The sequence below is a fragment of the Acanthopagrus latus genome, chromosome 6 (genome assembly GCF_904848185.1).
Source record: "Acanthopagrus latus isolate v.2019 chromosome 6, fAcaLat1.1, whole genome shotgun sequence".
Taxonomy (NCBI): domain Eukaryota; kingdom Metazoa; phylum Chordata; class Actinopteri; order Spariformes; family Sparidae; genus Acanthopagrus; species Acanthopagrus latus.
In genome coordinates this window covers 27,271,196-27,288,380 of record NC_051044.1, presented here as the reverse complement: position 1 = coordinate 27,288,380, position 17,185 = coordinate 27,271,196, and the positions used below count along the sequence as shown (strand labels likewise).

Sequence of the window (17,185 nt, the reverse complement as noted above, 5' to 3'; positions counted from 1 at the left end):
CCTGTTACCAGCAAACCTCCTAATGGCTTTTGTAACCAGAACTCCACCTGTCTAAAGATCTTGTGCTGGCTACACGTTTATAACGGGATTTTGATTTTTGCATCATGACGTGTTAGTACCTCTGAATAACATTTTAACTCTGAGATACCTTAATTGAACTGCCTTTGCTGTTTAAGTAGTTTCCCACTGCTCTTTTTTTCCGCTCTTCCTCTGGCTTTTAAATAACTTTGAATGCGTTTCAAAAGTTTTGCATACATTTGTATAATTGCAGTCGTCGTGGACGATAACGATATTGCAACAGTGTGATCTCTGTGCATGTGCGTGGGCCGAGGTGAGCTCTGTCAAATATCTCTAGTAGTTATTAAAATAGCCCCGAAATATCCATCCAGACTTTTAAACCGACTCGCGCTCCGATTGGCTGGCCGCCGGTCACGTGGGCTAGTGCAGTCAGTCGCTGTGCCGTGCCTCGAGCCAGCGCTGAGCGGAGCCTGTCTGCCAACAGCTTCAGCAGCGGCTCTATCTGGACCCCACTACACTCACTGACAATTAAAGGAGGCCCCTTTTTCTTCTTATTTCCGAGGACTATTCTTCACCATGGGCGACAAAAAGAGCCCTACCAGGTAATGCGACCACCCGCTGTCGATTTCTGAGTGTTTCGTGCGTTTTGGGCTCGATATTTGGATGCGTCTTCCCCACACAGGGATCGTTTCTCCCTTTTTCAGTTGGTATGCCACAGCTAGCTAGAATAGTGCAGTCACTATGGCGGCTTCTCGCTCCCTATAACCCAGTCACTTAACAGACAAAGGGAAATTTTTCAGAGGAGACGCCTGGCATTCCCCGAAACGCTCTTCCGTCTCGATGAAGCCTTTTGGAGAGTCAATGTCGAAATGGACATTGTTTGATATTGATTTTGTTAGCCGACATGCTAAGCTTCGATGCCGAAAATTTTAGCAGCGCTCGCCTGCCTGCTAGCCTAACGTTAGCTGGCGATACAATCGGACGGTGTGGAGCTTCGCCACTGTGGGGATTTATTAATCAAGGGGCTGTACTTGCCGGGACTCGAACCCAATATTAATGACAACCCCGCCACGGTTTAAGCCGTGCCGAGTAGCTCGCGCGTTGCACGGCGTGTTGTGTTTGCCACAGTCTCCCTTCTTTTTAATTCGTGAAATGTGTTCGGTGGCATTTCCCAAAACTAACTTGACCTCAACGTTTTGACTGATTTTCTCAGGCCAAAAAGACAAGCCAAACAGACCGCCGACGACGGCTACTGGGACTGTAGCGTCTGCACCTTCAGGAACACCGCCGAGGCTTTCAAATGCAGCATCTGCGATGTGAGGAAGGGCACATCCACAAGGTAACGTAGCGCTGCCTCTCTCTGCTTCTCTCTCCCTCTCTCTCTCGCTCTCTTCGTCTGAGCGTCTCGTTTCTCCCCTGCTCGGCTGGCTGCAGCAGCGTTGCATCGCAATTTATGGGAATGACAACTTTGATCGACAGCCTATTTGTCTGTGAGCTGAATGGGGACTTGTTGATGGACAATCTTGCAGGCATCTCCCGCCGTTGTCTGGATTATCCGTAGTTTCTCGTTTAATGCGACCAACATTGGCATTGTTTTTTTTTTTTTTTTTTTTTTTTTTTTTAATGCGTTCGTCTAGGTAGGCTGGCTGCTTCACTAGCCAGAGGGGGGGATGGGGTGGGGAAGAGAAGAGGGACCATACTTGACGATGGCTGTACAGCTACAGTGCATCATCAGAGCAACAGTGAAAGGGCTGTTTTTTTCCCCCCTCCCACCGAGAGAAACAAGTGTGTGCGCATTTCACCTACCTGTAGGATTGCAGAGGTTCCCTTAATGGTCTGACAAGTCGGATTTCATTGTGCATGATGTGGATGTACGGTAAGGAGACGGTCATATTTCTCAGGTTAGGGGACGTGCCTGTAATCAGGTTTAGAGATTAATGGCACATGTGCATTGTTGATATTTCTTTGTCCATCACACTTTCCCCCCTTGTGCCATTCTAGCCAGTGTCATTTCATGCCCTGGTGTGACACTGAGTGCTCAGATGAAGTTAGCTGGTTTTGGGGTTTTTTTTTGTTGTTTGTTTTTTCGCCCTCCAGCTTTCCAAAAATCAACTTTCTCAAATGTCAGTCCACACATTTGTTCATGATCAATCATCCCCAATTCTCAATCTGCCACAAACTTGCTTTGTTCCCGTAGCTGTTTTCAAGTGAAATCTCTCAGAACATTTCTCCAGATTAATCATGACAACATTTATAGTAAGAGGCATGTCCGTCCCAGACATTTCCCCTGAGGTTAACCCAGAATACTTTTTGTGATGTCAGCAAAAGACAGTGTCTTATGGGAAACTGAAATGAAACACCCTGTAACGCGAATATCGTGACGGGATTCCCTTTCGGTTTTGTGTGTAGTGACGCCTCTTCCTGCTATTCTGGGGAATGTTTTTGATGAGAAGTTGCGTGTGCCACGGTGAGAGTTTGTTTACTCATGTCATCGCTTGTATGATGAGATGGAGAGATAGATGAGTCATTTGTGGGTTTGTTGACAAGTCCCCTGCACTCTAACCTTTCCAGCTGTGGTTTTACAATGAGTGGCTCGACTGACACCTCCGGCGCACCGCAAATGGGGAGATCACACTGGTTTACTGAGAATCCAGAAAGATTGAGCTCTGTCTTAATTGTCTGGCTCCCCCTCCCCCTGTGATCTTTTCCTAGCAGCATGTAGCTTAAGACTACAGCTGATGATGCAGGCTGAGTCTGCTGCATGAAAGCAGGAAGCAGAGACAAGCGCATCGTAGCCATCCTGCCACTGTGCTTTGGCAACAGCCCAGTTGCCTCTATTTGGTAAATGGGAGCACATGACATCACAGGAGTGGTTGTCACACTTTCCTGTTTGATCTGAATAGTTAACCTTTGATTAATGCTGTTGTATAGTAGTGGGGCTGCCTCTTATTCTAATGAGAACTAATTAGCTGTCTTTTCTTCACCGTTTGATGTGTTCAAGCAAAGCATGGAACGCAGCAACATGCTCTTAGCTAAATGATTCACACTTAAGGCTATGTGTGGTTTGTGTCTTGCTGCTTTTATCTGAGACTCTGCTTTGAATGTGCTTTTATTCTCGCGGACACTAATTGGAGTTCCTCACGGCTGGAAGGAGTCAAAACACTTCTTTTCTTCACACTGAAGTTTGATATGGGTCTTCAGTGTGTGTTTACAAGATAAGTGAACTTGGCTATTGATTTGTGCAGTCAGTGTGCCATAATTGCACTTTTTAAAATTGTTTTTTGTTTGTAATGGCTAGTTTAGGCTGTGTGATTATCTGAAAGCTATGTCTTTTAACACAGTCCGCTAATATCTCTCTTTTCCTGTGTCCTGAAACAAAGGTCAGTCACCATGGTATTTGAGTGTGGTAAGAAGGTGGATGCAGCTGATGTATTGGGCTCCATCACAGCCAATCACAAACACCTCTGTCAATTCTCGAAGAGCCGTTGGTACAACAGGTAGCTGTCAGCAGACATTAGTGCTGTGATGTGGTTTGCTAGCTGAGGTTTGAGTCATACGTGGTCTATCTACCTGTTTGAAGTGAAATTTAAGATCAAATGAATATTTCCATCCCTCACCGTCTGCACTGAGTCACTTGAGGCACCAGCTGTTTCTACAGGTGTTGTTAGAGAGTACACAATTAACACAATCTGATGATTGACAGATAGTGGTTTACACTTCTGTGAGGCTTGAATTGCACTTTGTCCCCTGCCAGCGGTAGGTATGCTAGGTAACTGTAGGCCATGCAGCTCTGATTTGTGCAGATGGTGGCAAGAATGTGTGTTAACAAGAGCAAAACTCTGGCTGTGGCATCTGCATGCAGGGAAAGAGAGGCCCGTTCTCCCCATCCGAGAGCAGCCTAACGAACCTGTTGACCCAGTCCAGCTCCGTGATGTAACATGATACCCAAGTAGGCTAAATCTAGCCTCTGTCACTCTGACTCTTAAACAAGAAAGTACTCTGCTTTTTGCACCTGACCTCGCCGCTAATCTACAAGTCAAAGTGGCCTAAGTGTTCGGCCTCTGCATTCAGAGACTATTTCTTTGGTAATTGGAGAACGACTTGCATTAGCATCCAGTGCGAGGTGCATGCTATCATATTTAAATGTTTCTGGCATCTGAACCCGATCGCTGTGTGAACGTGATACCGTGTTGCTGTACATCAGTTTGCTTTGTGGTGGTGTTTGGTATGCACCTCTGTCAGCCGCGGGGCCCAGGGAGAAACCATTAGGAGCCCTCTAAAGTTGATTGATGGTGGGGATCACAGGAAGTCTTGAGGTACCTCAGTCTTTGACTGCTGTACTGTTATCTGTGCGCTGTTGCTCTGTTGTCAACCATTTCATGTAGCTCCCATCTGTGCTTGATATAAAACAGAACAAATGGGTGTTGCTCACTTGTTAGCAAAACGCAACGCTCTGACTAAATTAAATAAACTAACTTACACGGTCCCCCAGTTTATCTGAAGCTGAGGCTGCTGAAAGCACACAGAATCTGAACCACTGGAGCAGTTTTACAAATGTTTTACACAGCCTGGTCAATGTGGGAATGTTGTGCCGCAAAACGGTCTTGCTGTTTTGTGTAATTTTGACCATGTGTTGTGTATGAGCCACAACTGGGAGATTGAAATTTAAACAGCTATCAGCTAACTGAAAAACAACCAACAGTGACCAAAAACATCTGCAAATTGAGGATACAACGAGGTGTAGGAGCTCCACTCCCTCTGAACTAAGGCCATGTTGCAGGGCAGGTAAATGGTTATTATTGTCATGTTATGCATTTGTTGTTGTTTATGAAGTGCTGCCTGACGCGTGTGTAAAACGCCACTCTGGAAGTCGTCGCTGGTGTTTTTCACAACTCACTACTTTTTCCATTCTAACTCTGGCATGCTACCTAAGTCATACACTCAGGTGGCATTATGCTGCTGTTGTTTTGATTAGTATAAAGCCAATGCAAAGTGTTTAGAGGGCTTGTGTGTGCAGCAGTGTGAGGTATAAGCTGTCAGATATGAGGTCAGGTCAGGTTAAGAATGGCCTTACTCGTAAATGTTAAAACAAACATAATTAAAACAGAACATAATGTGGTTGCGTGTTAGAGAGAGGTTAATTTTAATTTGGTGCATTATTTGTATTCTATCTCTGTGTGTATATTACCATGTTGTCTCTGTAATGTTACACAAGCCAACTTTTAATGTACTCAGTAATCAGATGAAGCCAAGCAGCAAGTAATAACAAGTGAGTTGTTTCATTAAACTGTAACTTGCATGGACTGAGTAATGTCCTATGCAAATATTTTCACTAGCATGAATGATTTTAAGGTGACGGTGAGGTGTCCCAACTTACATTAGTCACCCACAGGCAGTTACTGTAATTTGTCCATGACTAGATATTTATAGATGTTAATATCTTTGGCATTTAGTCTGTGGCTTTGTGTTAACACCCATAAATCCACAGATTATTAAAGTTAGAACCAGGACTGATAAGCAGCGTGAGAATCGATAAAATCTAAAGGATATCCAACCCTCGAGCCATGACTAAATAGTGGGGCTAAAAGAGTAAAAGTGAATCTCTCTTTGTTTAAGTGTTGAGGCTGCACAATTATTGGAAAATGATTGCTGTGTGTGTATGTGTGTGTGTGTGTGTGTGCGCTTCTCTTTTGTCTTTCACAGTGATGGAATAGAGTCATTATAATCCGTGGATTCTACCACTGTCACATTAAGGCAAATTGTCTGGGATAATGGAATTACATAAGAGGGACATGCTGGCGCTCAATTTATATCTGCACTCCCTCACCCACCCCCTCCACCCCCCCACCGCAGCCCCCACTCAGAGGAAACTGCTTTTGCTTATCCAGCATTATCAGCATCTGCACTAAAACCCCGAGCACGAGCGGGTAGCCCTAATCTTTACATGTTAATTGCCGGATTTAAAAGTTCTTAATTACTTCATGGGATTTGGCAGAGTGTGAGTGATTAAATACAGTAGCCAATTTGGCAATCTGACAAAACAGAGAAATGTTGAGCGAGCTGTTGAATTTGGGCTCCTCCCACTCAGCAAAAAGATGAGGCAAGCAAATGAATTTGACAGTGAGAGGGAGCGAGGAGTCTCAGGGAAAACACAGAAAAAGGCATATGAGGACAAGGAGAGACAGAGCTAGTGTGGAGTCGCAGCCAGCCGAGGACTACGCTGGAGAAAAAGAAGAGGGCACAGGAGGACAAGGGGAGAAACAGAGCGGGAAAGGGACGGAGCGGAGTGGAGCGTCTGGATATTTATGTGTGTGTGTTGAAGGAAGGGGGGCATCGATGGCTGCAAGGGGGATGTGCTCACTCAACCAAGAGTCTCTGGGGGCTAAAGCGGAGCGAAGCACATCACTACCCAGGGAGAGGGAGAGAGCCGCACTGGACAGGCACTTCTGTTTCTACCAGCACCACCATCCACACATGGGGAGGGAGCAGGACCATTTGGCATGTCAGTTGCAACAGATGAGATCGAGGGTGACAATAAATAGTACTGACTATTCAGTCTAGGTAAAGCAAATTCAAGTAACTTTTGGGACATGTACATTGGGCTACAGTAATCAGTAGAGGCTTTTTGTCTTCTTGACCTGTCGATGTTGTTGTTCCCCTTGTGTGGAACGTGAGAGCATGCCGTGAAGGTACAGCGTCCCTTTTGGCAACACTGCTTGATGATTTGTTGCGCAAATTCAAAGCAGGCTCTGTTTATATAAAAGCAATTGGGCAGGAGGATGGTGGGAGAGCAGCAGGATGGGGTGACAGGGTTTACTTGACAGATCACTCATGCACAGCAGAGGCAAACAGCGGGAAAGAGGGTGAAGAGAGGTGAAGAAGACCTACTTAAAGCCGATGGGAAATGAGGTGGGTGGTTGGGGGGGGCACAGGGAGAAAGGGAAGAGAGAGCAGAGAATAAGACAAAGAGAGACTGACGGGCAGGCACCAGAGAGGAGGAAAAACAAATGAGTGATACTGAGCAATGTGACTCAGTGCTACTGATGGAAGGAGCTCATACATGCTTATTGCCTTTGCATGACTCGCTGTCAGTCTGCCTGATGCCAGGCTTTTTCGTAGCCTGAAAGGTCACTCATGGAAAGAAAATACTTGTCAGTGAGATGATGAAGTCTCTTTTACACATGAGCAGACACAAACTTAGACATTTCCTCTATTAATTCCTCTGCTATAGACCTTCTTTTCTTCCTGCTTGTGTCTGTCTCACTCAGGCGCACAGAAACTCAGACTGTCTGGCTCCTCTAGCCTGTCAGGAGACGCAGACACCCAGCAGCCAGTATGATGCAGAAGGTTTACAGTTATTGCAGATAAGGAGAGATATCTTTTAGAGATTTCCTCTGCTCTGTCCAGTATTGTCAGTGTGCTATACCGCGGGAACTAAATGTCATGCCTGCCTGTTAAGCTCTTTCGCTGTTTGAGGAAAATGTGGGGGGTGTGGAAGCTTTCTGGGAGCCTGCTGTGCATACAGAGCACCTGAAAAAATGTGTTGGAGATCCACAGGAACCCACACGGTGTGTAAGGTGGAGGGGGAGAAGTGACAGTAACATTAAGCCCTCAAAGTCCTGACTGGAAGGTACTCGTTGAAGGGATGAATGCTTAATGCCTCTGGTGGGCAGTGGGAATGAATTGAGAAGTGCGATAGCCCCAGGCAGCTCTTCAGGTGCTATCCTCATTCAACCTCCACAACACACTCGCTCACACAGATTACGTTGCTCATGGATGGCTGGAGGTGACAACACTGCTCAAGTCACTTCAGGTTCAGACCAGTCAAGAACGTCCTCACAGCAAACATAACTCTCACAATGCAGCGGTATCTGTATTTGTCATTTTTCAATCAAAAATGACTGGTTCTCGCACCAAAATGTGAGGATTTGCCTCTTTTCTTTGTCATTTATGACAATAAATGAAAAGTCTTTGGACAGTTTCTAACAACGTTATTTTAGCCTCCAGGAAATTATGAGTTTTTCATAATTCTTTGCCATTTTCTAGAATGACAGTTAATCCTGTAAATAATCAACAGATTAATCAATTATTAAAATCATGCTTTGTTTGCTGCTCCACATTTCATAAATGAATAGGTTTCTATGTGCACAGATAGGTGCATTTATAAAGAATTCTGTTTAAGATTGACGTCTGAATCTTTGAGACGTTGTCTCAACATAATAATCAAGGCATAATCCAAAAAACTTTGTCTGGATTGGAGAGTCAACAAAAAGACATTTATCCAGACATAAATTAAGTATTTGGTGGTTTCAGCCTCTGAAATTTGAAGATTTGCTGCTTTTCTGTTTTGTATTAAAATGATAACTTATCTGGGGGTTTTAGACTGTTGGTTCGAAAAAAGATATCATCTTGGAAATCATTTTATGGCATTGTTTTTTTTTTTTTTTTGTCTCACGGCCAACCAATTAGTAATAGACAGATTAATTGATAATGCCAAGCACACAGTTTCACAGTGAAGTTGCTTCTGTTTGACCCACAACCCCCTCAAAAATGAGTTTGATATACAACACCTACAAACCAGCAAACATTCACATTTGTGAAACTGGTTAGTATTTGCACTTTTATTTAAACAATGACATAAATGGTTATCAAAACATTAGGGGTCGGGAATCACGGAGTAACTAACAATACGATACGTTGGCCACTATATGGATAACACTCAGTACCGATAATGTTGCTCTTGTCTCAAGTTATCTAACACATGTTAACCACTTTTTGCACTGTGCACTGAAACTTTTGCCATGACTTGGGTCAGGCAGGGGCCATACAGCACTCACTGTGGACATACTTTAAGTCTTTCTGGAAAGACAGCGCCATGGCCAACAACAGAACAGTAGAGCTCACAGATATATATACCGGCTGACTGGTTAACAAATTTGAAGCAGCGCGGGCAGGCAGCTCTGGGCTCTGTTCCATCACCCTTTATACTGGCAGGGGGGATGGGAGTGCATCACGTGTTTCTACATAATAATCAAGGCATACAGCAAGTGTTGACACAGACAAATGCATGTAGATCATTGGTTACATGGTTGCCAGCACGTCACAGGGAGGTGCTGTGATCAAACTAAAGCCCTGTGGCATTCTCGCATGCTGGATCTGAGCGATGTGCTCTAGGCGGAGGCTGTGATGGGCTCTCTGTCCTATGTGGGGGGAAACCAGGTCGCTGCTGAATGCATCTGAATCGAGGATTCATGTTTTTGAAGTTTGTACGTCATTGAGGACAAGGAGCCCACGCACTTTCTGTGTAGATGTGGTTATTTAGAAAGTCTGAATGAGAGAGTGGGTGATGTTAAATAGTCTGAGCTCTTCAGTGGGCTATCCATGGTCGAAGAATACTGTTGTCTGTCTCATTCTCTCTCTCCTCTTCGCTCAGCTGTCTGCCACCGCATTCACTCAGCCTGGCAGGAAATAATTGCTTGTCCTCCACACAGCACTTCAAATAAAAGAGCTGTGTTAATGAGGGCTTTCCTGCGCCTCTCTCTCATTCTATCACACTCTCCATCGCTCGCTCACTCTCTTCATTACGCTGCCTCTACATGAAGTGCTTGGGTTCATTGTTTTTGCTTTCTCTAGAAAGAGTTCCCCTGTGAAACAGCAGTTTTAGCTTTTGGTCCTGGCTCCGCAGTGTTAGCTGCTCCTGATCAGGGAGAGCACCAGCTGAGCAGAGGTGTGTCTGTCTCTGGGAAGGTTCAGGCCGAGTGGAGCGGTCTAACTATGGGTGTCAGTCTGACTGAATTAGGAGCTTTTAAGCATGATGATAGTTATTTCAGGGCACCCCGTGGAGGAAGTCTCCCCACTCCTCCCTCCCCCAGACGGTGGAATTTAGGGGCAAGCATAGGAGGAGCTGTCAATCACGGCCCATTGTTGTGCGAAGGGGAGGTAATAAGCTGTGAGCCCTCACAGTGGGAAATGATTCGACAGCAGGCTTTGCACACTTGACACTCTCACTCACACACACACTGACTCCCTGGGAATATATTGGCAGCAGTGGGAGGTTGGAGCAATTTCTGCAATTGGACCCTGGGGTTCACTCCTGGTCCTGCTCCCAGGATCATTTCCAGTCTTGTGAAATAGAGATGTTTCTCATTTGATTTGGATGTTTGCAAAATGATATGATTCAATTGTAGAGTCATTTTCAGAAGTGTTGTAATTTAATTAGCACACTATTTGCTCAACAACACGGACAGATTATTTAAATATGAAATGTAATTCATATTAAATATGAAGTATATAGTTAAGCACAGGCAGTACTGATTTAAAAAATGCAAGTGACACTTGTCTAGAGTTATGCAGAGTCTCCAGCCATGTTAACGAGCCACAGAGCGCGGCTGTGCAAAGCCATGATGGGTGGTCAGTAAATAAATAATGTGGCAAAGAGAGCCGTGGCTCTATCAGGCCAACAGCAACTCATGGCTGACATACAGCTGGCACTGAATCACTGCTTAACTACCAGAGTCGCTTCTGCTGCCACTGCCACTGCTGCTGACACAAATCTCAGGCTCTGACCAGGGCTTCAACTCGGCAACAGGCAAAAGAGGCGTGGAGCTTATCACTCAATCAATCACTCATTCACCACCTCCTTGGCTAACTGCTCTCACTGCCAAACGAAATGATTTCTGGTCCTGTTGGATGCTGTCTGTGTTCACAACTGTTTACTCACGCCTGTGGGTTAGAGATTTATTTTTTCACAAGGGCTGCATGTGGGTAAGCACATGTCGTCATTGCTTGCTGCTGTTCTGTCTAGTGTAGCTCAAGCTGCCTCCCCAAAACTAGAATTCTTTGCCACACATTCTCAGAGGCATGTTGACAATGTTGTTATCGGATCAGGAGTCCAGCGGTACTCAAAGGAGCCACACGATTCCCATGGCGTGGTCTGTATTGTGTCACAGGACTGGAGAAACCAAGGCTCAGAAGTTTACACAAGTCTGATGGAAGTTACATTAATGACATTTCTTGGAAATGTCACAGGCTATCCATTATGCATTCGGGGGTGTATTATTATTTGTTCTACAAACGCATAAAATCAGTCTTCTACAGCTCATAGGCCTGCTTTGACAAATCGGTTTCGGGTCTGGTGAGGAGGTCCAATGCTATAAACTCAACGTCATCACTTCCTAATCAATTACTTATCAACTTAACCACTTAAGCACTTAAAAGCATTGCTGAGCATAGTTATACTTACACAATTACTATAAAAAGGAGCTCTAATGCTCAACATGGGAAGTAATTACTCTGGATTGAAATGGAATTGGGATCAATTAGATGGGAACAGGACAGGCATGGCAATTATGGAGCTAGGACAGGGAGAAATTCTCACTCCCATTTCACCCTTTAACTCACTTGAAGCAGCCAGAGGGTGCCTTCGTCACACGAGGGCAGCAGGTAGAATGAGCACCGGGCTCCAGAGGACCAAAGCAGCAAATGGATACTAGATCAACAGCCCAGGGCTCCTCTGCATTCGCCACAGCTGGTGTATTGATTGGAGCGTAGAGCGAGCATTACGAAATGATGCTCTATTATGCCCCGATTGATTGGCTTCTGATCAGCTGTGCACCCCCCACCCCATCAAGGAGTCAGTCTCTAATAGCAGGAGGACACTAATTGAATTTGATGGAGCAGCAGGGGAAAAAGTTGCAAAAGAATCAGACTTTTAAGAGTTTAAAACTTCTACTAAATGATAGAGAGACTAAGGGAGTAGTGTCAGTTGTGAAAGACTTGCAAGGATGGAGGTGCAGAAATGAGAGTAACTGGACTGGCAGTGAGATGCTGTCAAATTGAAACCCTGAGGCTAACCACTTAAGCAGCTGTCTCAAAACCACGCTCCACAGAAAGCCACTGAAATCAGCGTCTTCAGTCTGACACGCTATCTAGCTTCTTCTGTTTTTGCAACATACGTTTGCTCTTACACCTGTTCCTCTAAAGCCCATTCTGATGGCAGAGTAAAGAACATTGTCTTCACTGTGTAATTTTCCGCAGTCTCACTTGTTTATCTGGCCTGATGCTTAGGCTGACAGAGTTTGTATAACTTTCAGGACTGCCTACTTGACCACAGGTCTCCTAAAGCAGTCCTGAGAATCAATAGACCTCCTCTCCACTTCTGGGACATCACAAAATCTTTCCCTGCCAAGACTAGAATTGGATTTGGAAGAGTTGTCTATGCACAGCTAGCTAGTATAACTTGTTGTGTTCCTGTTGAAAGGCCTCCTGAGCAGCCACCGAGCCGTGCCAGGCTGTTTGTTTGCACGCTCAGCTTTTCAAGCGCGTGTTTGTGTGTGTGAGTGTACTTGTGGTTTACTCCTAACCATGCTTGCCCAGTGCTGGCCTGTGATTATCCATGTTGCTGGCTGCAGTTTGGTCTCGGCGGAGTCGGACTCTCTGGAAGGCTGCAGTTGTCCCTCCCTCTCCCCTGAGGTCTTCTGCTTCCCCCAAGATGCTGCCAGCTGGTGTCCATTATGCTGCAGGTGTGTGTGTTGGCTCAGGCAGTCTGACTTGGGGCTAGCATTTTGCCTTACAAGTTCAGGCCCTGTGCAGCCGATGGAGTAAGATGCTCCTCTTGCTGCGTGCATGCTTGCAACAGTTGAGTGGTGATGCGCCACATTGGAAAATGCGTTTTCAGGGAAGGATGGTTTCATGTAAACTGGCTCATCAAGGAAATCAGTGGTATTCTTTGAGTGTTGCACCTGATGTGTCCCTTTTATTGTTTTTGTTGAATGAGTATGATCAAACTCAAAGGGAAAGTCGTGGTTTGTGTTTATGTTTGTGTTTAGAAATGAGTCAAAAAGGGACAGAATGGCTCTTCGGTTGCTGGTGAGCTCAGTGAGCGGAGCAGCTACACCATGTCCAACTCAATCTCAGTCTGTGACAAATGGGGCCAACCCTTCAGTAATCAGATTAGAGGACCTAAGTGACGTGCTGCAAATGTCCCACCTTGTGATCCTGTGCATTCATTTTATTACAGCCGTGAGCTAATGAGATTAGCCCTCAAAACAGAGCTGCTCTACCAGGAAGCGGCTGTGTGAACCCACCTCTGCAGCAGCTGGGAGCATCAGCCTCCTTTCCCTCGCCAGCCTCTAGTTTCAGTCACCTTTCCGTCAGCTGTAGTGTGACTGTGTTGGTGCATAGCCAGACTCTGCTCACAGCCCCACTATGAGGCTAATCCATGTTTGTGCCTTGGATCTCCTCCACAGGAAACCCAGGATCAACTCCCAGCTGGTTGCCCAGCAGGTGGCTCAGCAGTACCCGATGCCTCCCCCGCCCAAGAAGGAGCGGCGGGAGCGGAGCGAGCGCACAGACAAGGAACGCCCGGACGGCGAAGGAGAGCGTGCCAACGGCGAGGGGCGCCCAGAGGTAGAGCGTCCAGAGACAGTGAGGCCAGAGGGAGACACTCCTGAGAAGGAAAAGTGCGACAAGGAGCAGCCAATCAAAGACAAACCCGACACAGAGAAGGACATCATCCCAGCCGTCACGAAGAAGCCCAGCATCAAAAAGACCAGGTCAGTGTGCACATCAAGGTTTAAATTATGTTGGGTGTTTCCAGTGCTGGTATTCTTCTCACAGGCATGTATCTGTTTCCCTCCAGACCCAAATCAGACAACCATCAGAGCCCACCGAGTGACAAACACAGCATACAGTCTGGCAAATCGGCAACCAAGACCAACAAGAACTCTCACATCTCCAGGTGTGTAGCAGCCGCTCAGACTGTGTGTGTCTCTGGCAGCACACATGGTTTCACATCTTTGACTACACAGCACTTCCTTTTTTACAAAAAAAAACAGTCATGCAGCACAAGGCTAGTGGGAAACCTCAAATGATTCACAAATGATCTTTTACACTAAACACCCACTCTCACTTTATATACACTTGTTCTGACTGTTCATGTGTCACCCGATGAATTGAGCAATTTAGTGTAACCGCCCCCACAGTACTGGCAGCCTCCACCTTGTTGTTGCAGAGACACACATATTGTGGTTGCCATTTCTGGTTATTAACGGGTTTTTTTTGTTGTTGTTGTTGTTTTTTTCTTTCTCTCTTCTATGCCCCTCAGGCCCAAACTGAAGAACATTGACCGGAGCACCGCCCAGCAGTTGGCTATCACCGTAGGGAACGTGACGGTGATCATAACAGACTTTAAGGAGAAGACCCGCTCCTCCTCCACGTCCTCGTCCACCATCACGTCCAGCGCAGGCTCCGAACAACAGCACCAGAGCTCCGGCTCCGAGAGCATGGACAAGGGCTCGTCGCGCGCCTCCACACCTAAAGGGGATCTCTCTGTGGGGCACGACGAGTCGTTCTGAGGCCCCCGACTCCTTTGCCCCTCCCCCCATCCTCACCCTGCTCCACGCCCCCTCTTCCCCACGTTTCTGGACACGATGGATCCCACAGGGGGAGAGATTTCACATTTTCCCATTGTTGCCCTGCCTCCATTCCATGACCAACCCTGGATGTTGAGAGGAACAGTGCAGTGCGCCCGCTGGGGGAAAACTCCCCTCCTGGTTTCACCCATGCCACAGGCGAGGAGAGCTGGGCTACAAGGAATAACGCCACCCATCCCCAACCTCCCCCGCGGTAGCATCCAGACACTTGTATGTATTGTTTTATATTCGTACGTGGATGTGAGGCCAAGTCGACATTTTTTTTTTTGTTTTGTTTTGTTTTTGTAAAGAAGAATTCTCCGCTGGGCACAATAACCACCATCATTTCAATAACTTTAAACTATTATTACCCTTATTTATTACCTGTTGCACCTGTATACTTTGATGTTCTCCTTTTTATGTTGAAGCTTTGCTGTGTAGCTCTGCCGATCGATCATTCCTTCAGTGTTTTTATTACAGTTTGAAAATGATAGGACAAGACTCGAGTCACACAGACGGATAGACACACAGACATACACACCCACACACACACACACACACTGGTGCTAGATACACTGTGAAGCGGTTTTGCAGATCTGGGATTGCCCATTCACTCAATGTGACAAAGTGCTGATGAATCAAATTCTCATTCACTTTTCTCAACAACACTGTCTCACTCTGAACACTGTCGGGACCCTCGTCTGGTCCGTCTACTTGTTCTGTACAGGTCAATGTGCATCAGAAGAAGGTCACCTGAGGTTCACACACCTGACTTTTTCAACTAGATTGTCTATGATTTAGTATGCTATAGCAAATCTCTTCTACAGTATCTTATGTCCTTAACTGTACAGTGTAGGCTGTTGTGTAAAACACTAAAAGCTGTTGATATTTTCTGCATTCCGTACTTCGATATTGAGTTTCCTGGCCGAAGGTAGAGCTGTCCGCCCAGCTCTTGAGCCGGAGTTTTTTTCTGTTGTGACTGAAGGATGGTTGCACACAGTTCCACGTGGTAAAACCATATCGAGCTGTAAAATAGGCCTATTGTGTCAAGCTGTTGTGAATCAATTTCGTTTTTTTCTTTTGTTGTGGTCCTGAAGACAACTTTGAATCTTCATCCTCTCAACCTGAAAACAAGTGCAAAGACGTGAACAATTTGCAAAGATTGACAATTCAATTGATTTTATTTTATTTTTTTATTATTAATTTAAGACTCCTGTCATTGAAGGCAAAAAATATTGCAGTAGTTAACGGAACATAATTGCTCTTTCAATTTTTAGAACAGCAAGGCTTATTTAAGGGTTTTAATTCACTTCCACCTTAGCTGACACTAGACCAACATAATTTCCTTTTAACTGTATGAAATTGTATAAAGAATAAATGTGTATATGATATCTTAGTTTTATTTATTGAAGGACCAAAGGAATTTCATAATGACATGATAAATAGACAGATAAATAACAATTTGAAAATGCAATTATCTAATGTGTGAGATGAATAACAGTTTAAATAAAGACTAATATAATCCATGTAAATGGTGTTCTTATTGTCCACTTGTCTCTGTGCACAGCTAAATTGGGGCAATACCGTGAGCCCAGTCGGAGAACACTAGCGACCTCACACCCCGTGGCGGATGTTGCCTCATTGTGCAGGCGATGAGAAGCAGAGTGGGTGTGGGTGGGTAGCTGAGAAGAGCTGTGGGTCCGCTGGACCCGAGGCCTTTGGCTTTAGTAAGCCCCCTCTTTACTACCACAGTGCACGTAGCTCCCCCAACAGAGGCCCCCAGCTCACCAATTGAAACCAGGTTGGGTGAGGTTAACAAGTCCCCAAAACTCTGCATCTGAGGGGCAGGTTTTGAACCGCGTCGACTAAAAGCTTTGCAGGTTCACACGTTCAGATGACATGTGTCGCAAGCAATGTTTGAAGCCCAAGAGATATGTGTTCATACGTTTTTTTTCTGCTCTTAAGCTATGGTTAATATGTAATTATGTACTTTATTGCATTCAAATATGGAATCAGTGTTCAAAGTGAGGAAAAGCAATGTGGATAGAACTAAAAAGTGGGACTGTGGGGTCAGAAGAGAAAAAATGCTTTGTCCAATTTTGACTGAGAATAAAAGCCTGCTTTGTAATGCAATCTTTTAGAAATGGGCCCAAAAAGCCATCTTTTCACCTGCCTTATCTGCAACCACGTTCACCTGACTGAGTACTCCAACAGAAAGGATTCATTGTTAAATTATTGACAAATGGCCATTTGCTGAGTATATGAATTATTGCTTGTAAATAGAATTTTAAAAAGGTGCAAAAGCAAACACTATGAAAAATGGCATTGGAGCTGAAGTCTTTTGTTTCCTGTTTCCTTTCCGCGCAAGCAGTTCTGTTCTTGTGTGCGACCAGTAACCTTAATTTACTGTGTAAAGATGGTTACATTTTTTAGCTTTGTTTTGTCAGAGACCCAAATATAGAAGGCTTGTTTACTGACTGTATAACCTTAACCGTGAATTTCCAATTAAGTGTATTATACAAACTCATTTCTTCCTGTAACAATGTCTTGTACAATGCTTTTAAAGTTATTGCTCGGTTTTAAAGAAAAAAATGACAAAAAAAAAAAAGTTTAGGGACAGTACAATAACCCATTCTTTGTTTAATCCAGTTTTGGTTTTCTTTTCTTTCTCTTTTTTTTCTTTTTCTTTTTTTTTTCCTTTTTTTTTTTTTTACTTATAGCTGATGTGTCATTGTTTCCCCTTGTGAAATGGTCAC

The 17,185-nt window shown here is 45.0% G+C and overlaps 1 protein-coding gene across 1 annotated transcript; it reads left to right on the top strand.

Annotated features, from left to right (window-relative positions):
- The first annotated feature begins 460 nt into the window (after window positions 1-460).
- On the top strand, window positions 461-15,955 carry rybpb (RING1 and YY1 binding protein b). Its single transcript, XM_037101731.1, has 5 exons — window positions 461-620; window positions 1,232-1,357; window positions 13,266-13,571; window positions 13,658-13,756; window positions 14,123-15,955. Exons 1-5 carry the CDS (start codon window positions 595-597, stop codon window positions 14,370-14,372), a joined length of 807 nt encoding a protein of 268 aa, XP_036957626.1. The 5' UTR covers window positions 461-594; the 3' UTR covers window positions 14,373-15,955.
- The last annotated feature ends 1,230 nt before the right edge of the window (window positions 15,956-17,185 follow it).

Bases quoted from the DNA above. Each gene is read 5' to 3' on its own strand.
- rybpb (XM_037101731.1), top strand. From the start codon at position 595: ATGGGCGACAAAAAGAGCCCTACCAG. The intron at 1,358-13,265 runs GTAACGTAGCGC...TCTCCTCCACAG, and splicing joins AGGAAGGGCACATCCACAAG to GAAACCCAGGATCAACTCCC. The intron at 13,757-14,122 runs GTGTGTAGCAGC...TATGCCCCTCAG, and splicing joins AAGAACTCTCACATCTCCAG to GCCCAAACTGAAGAACATTG.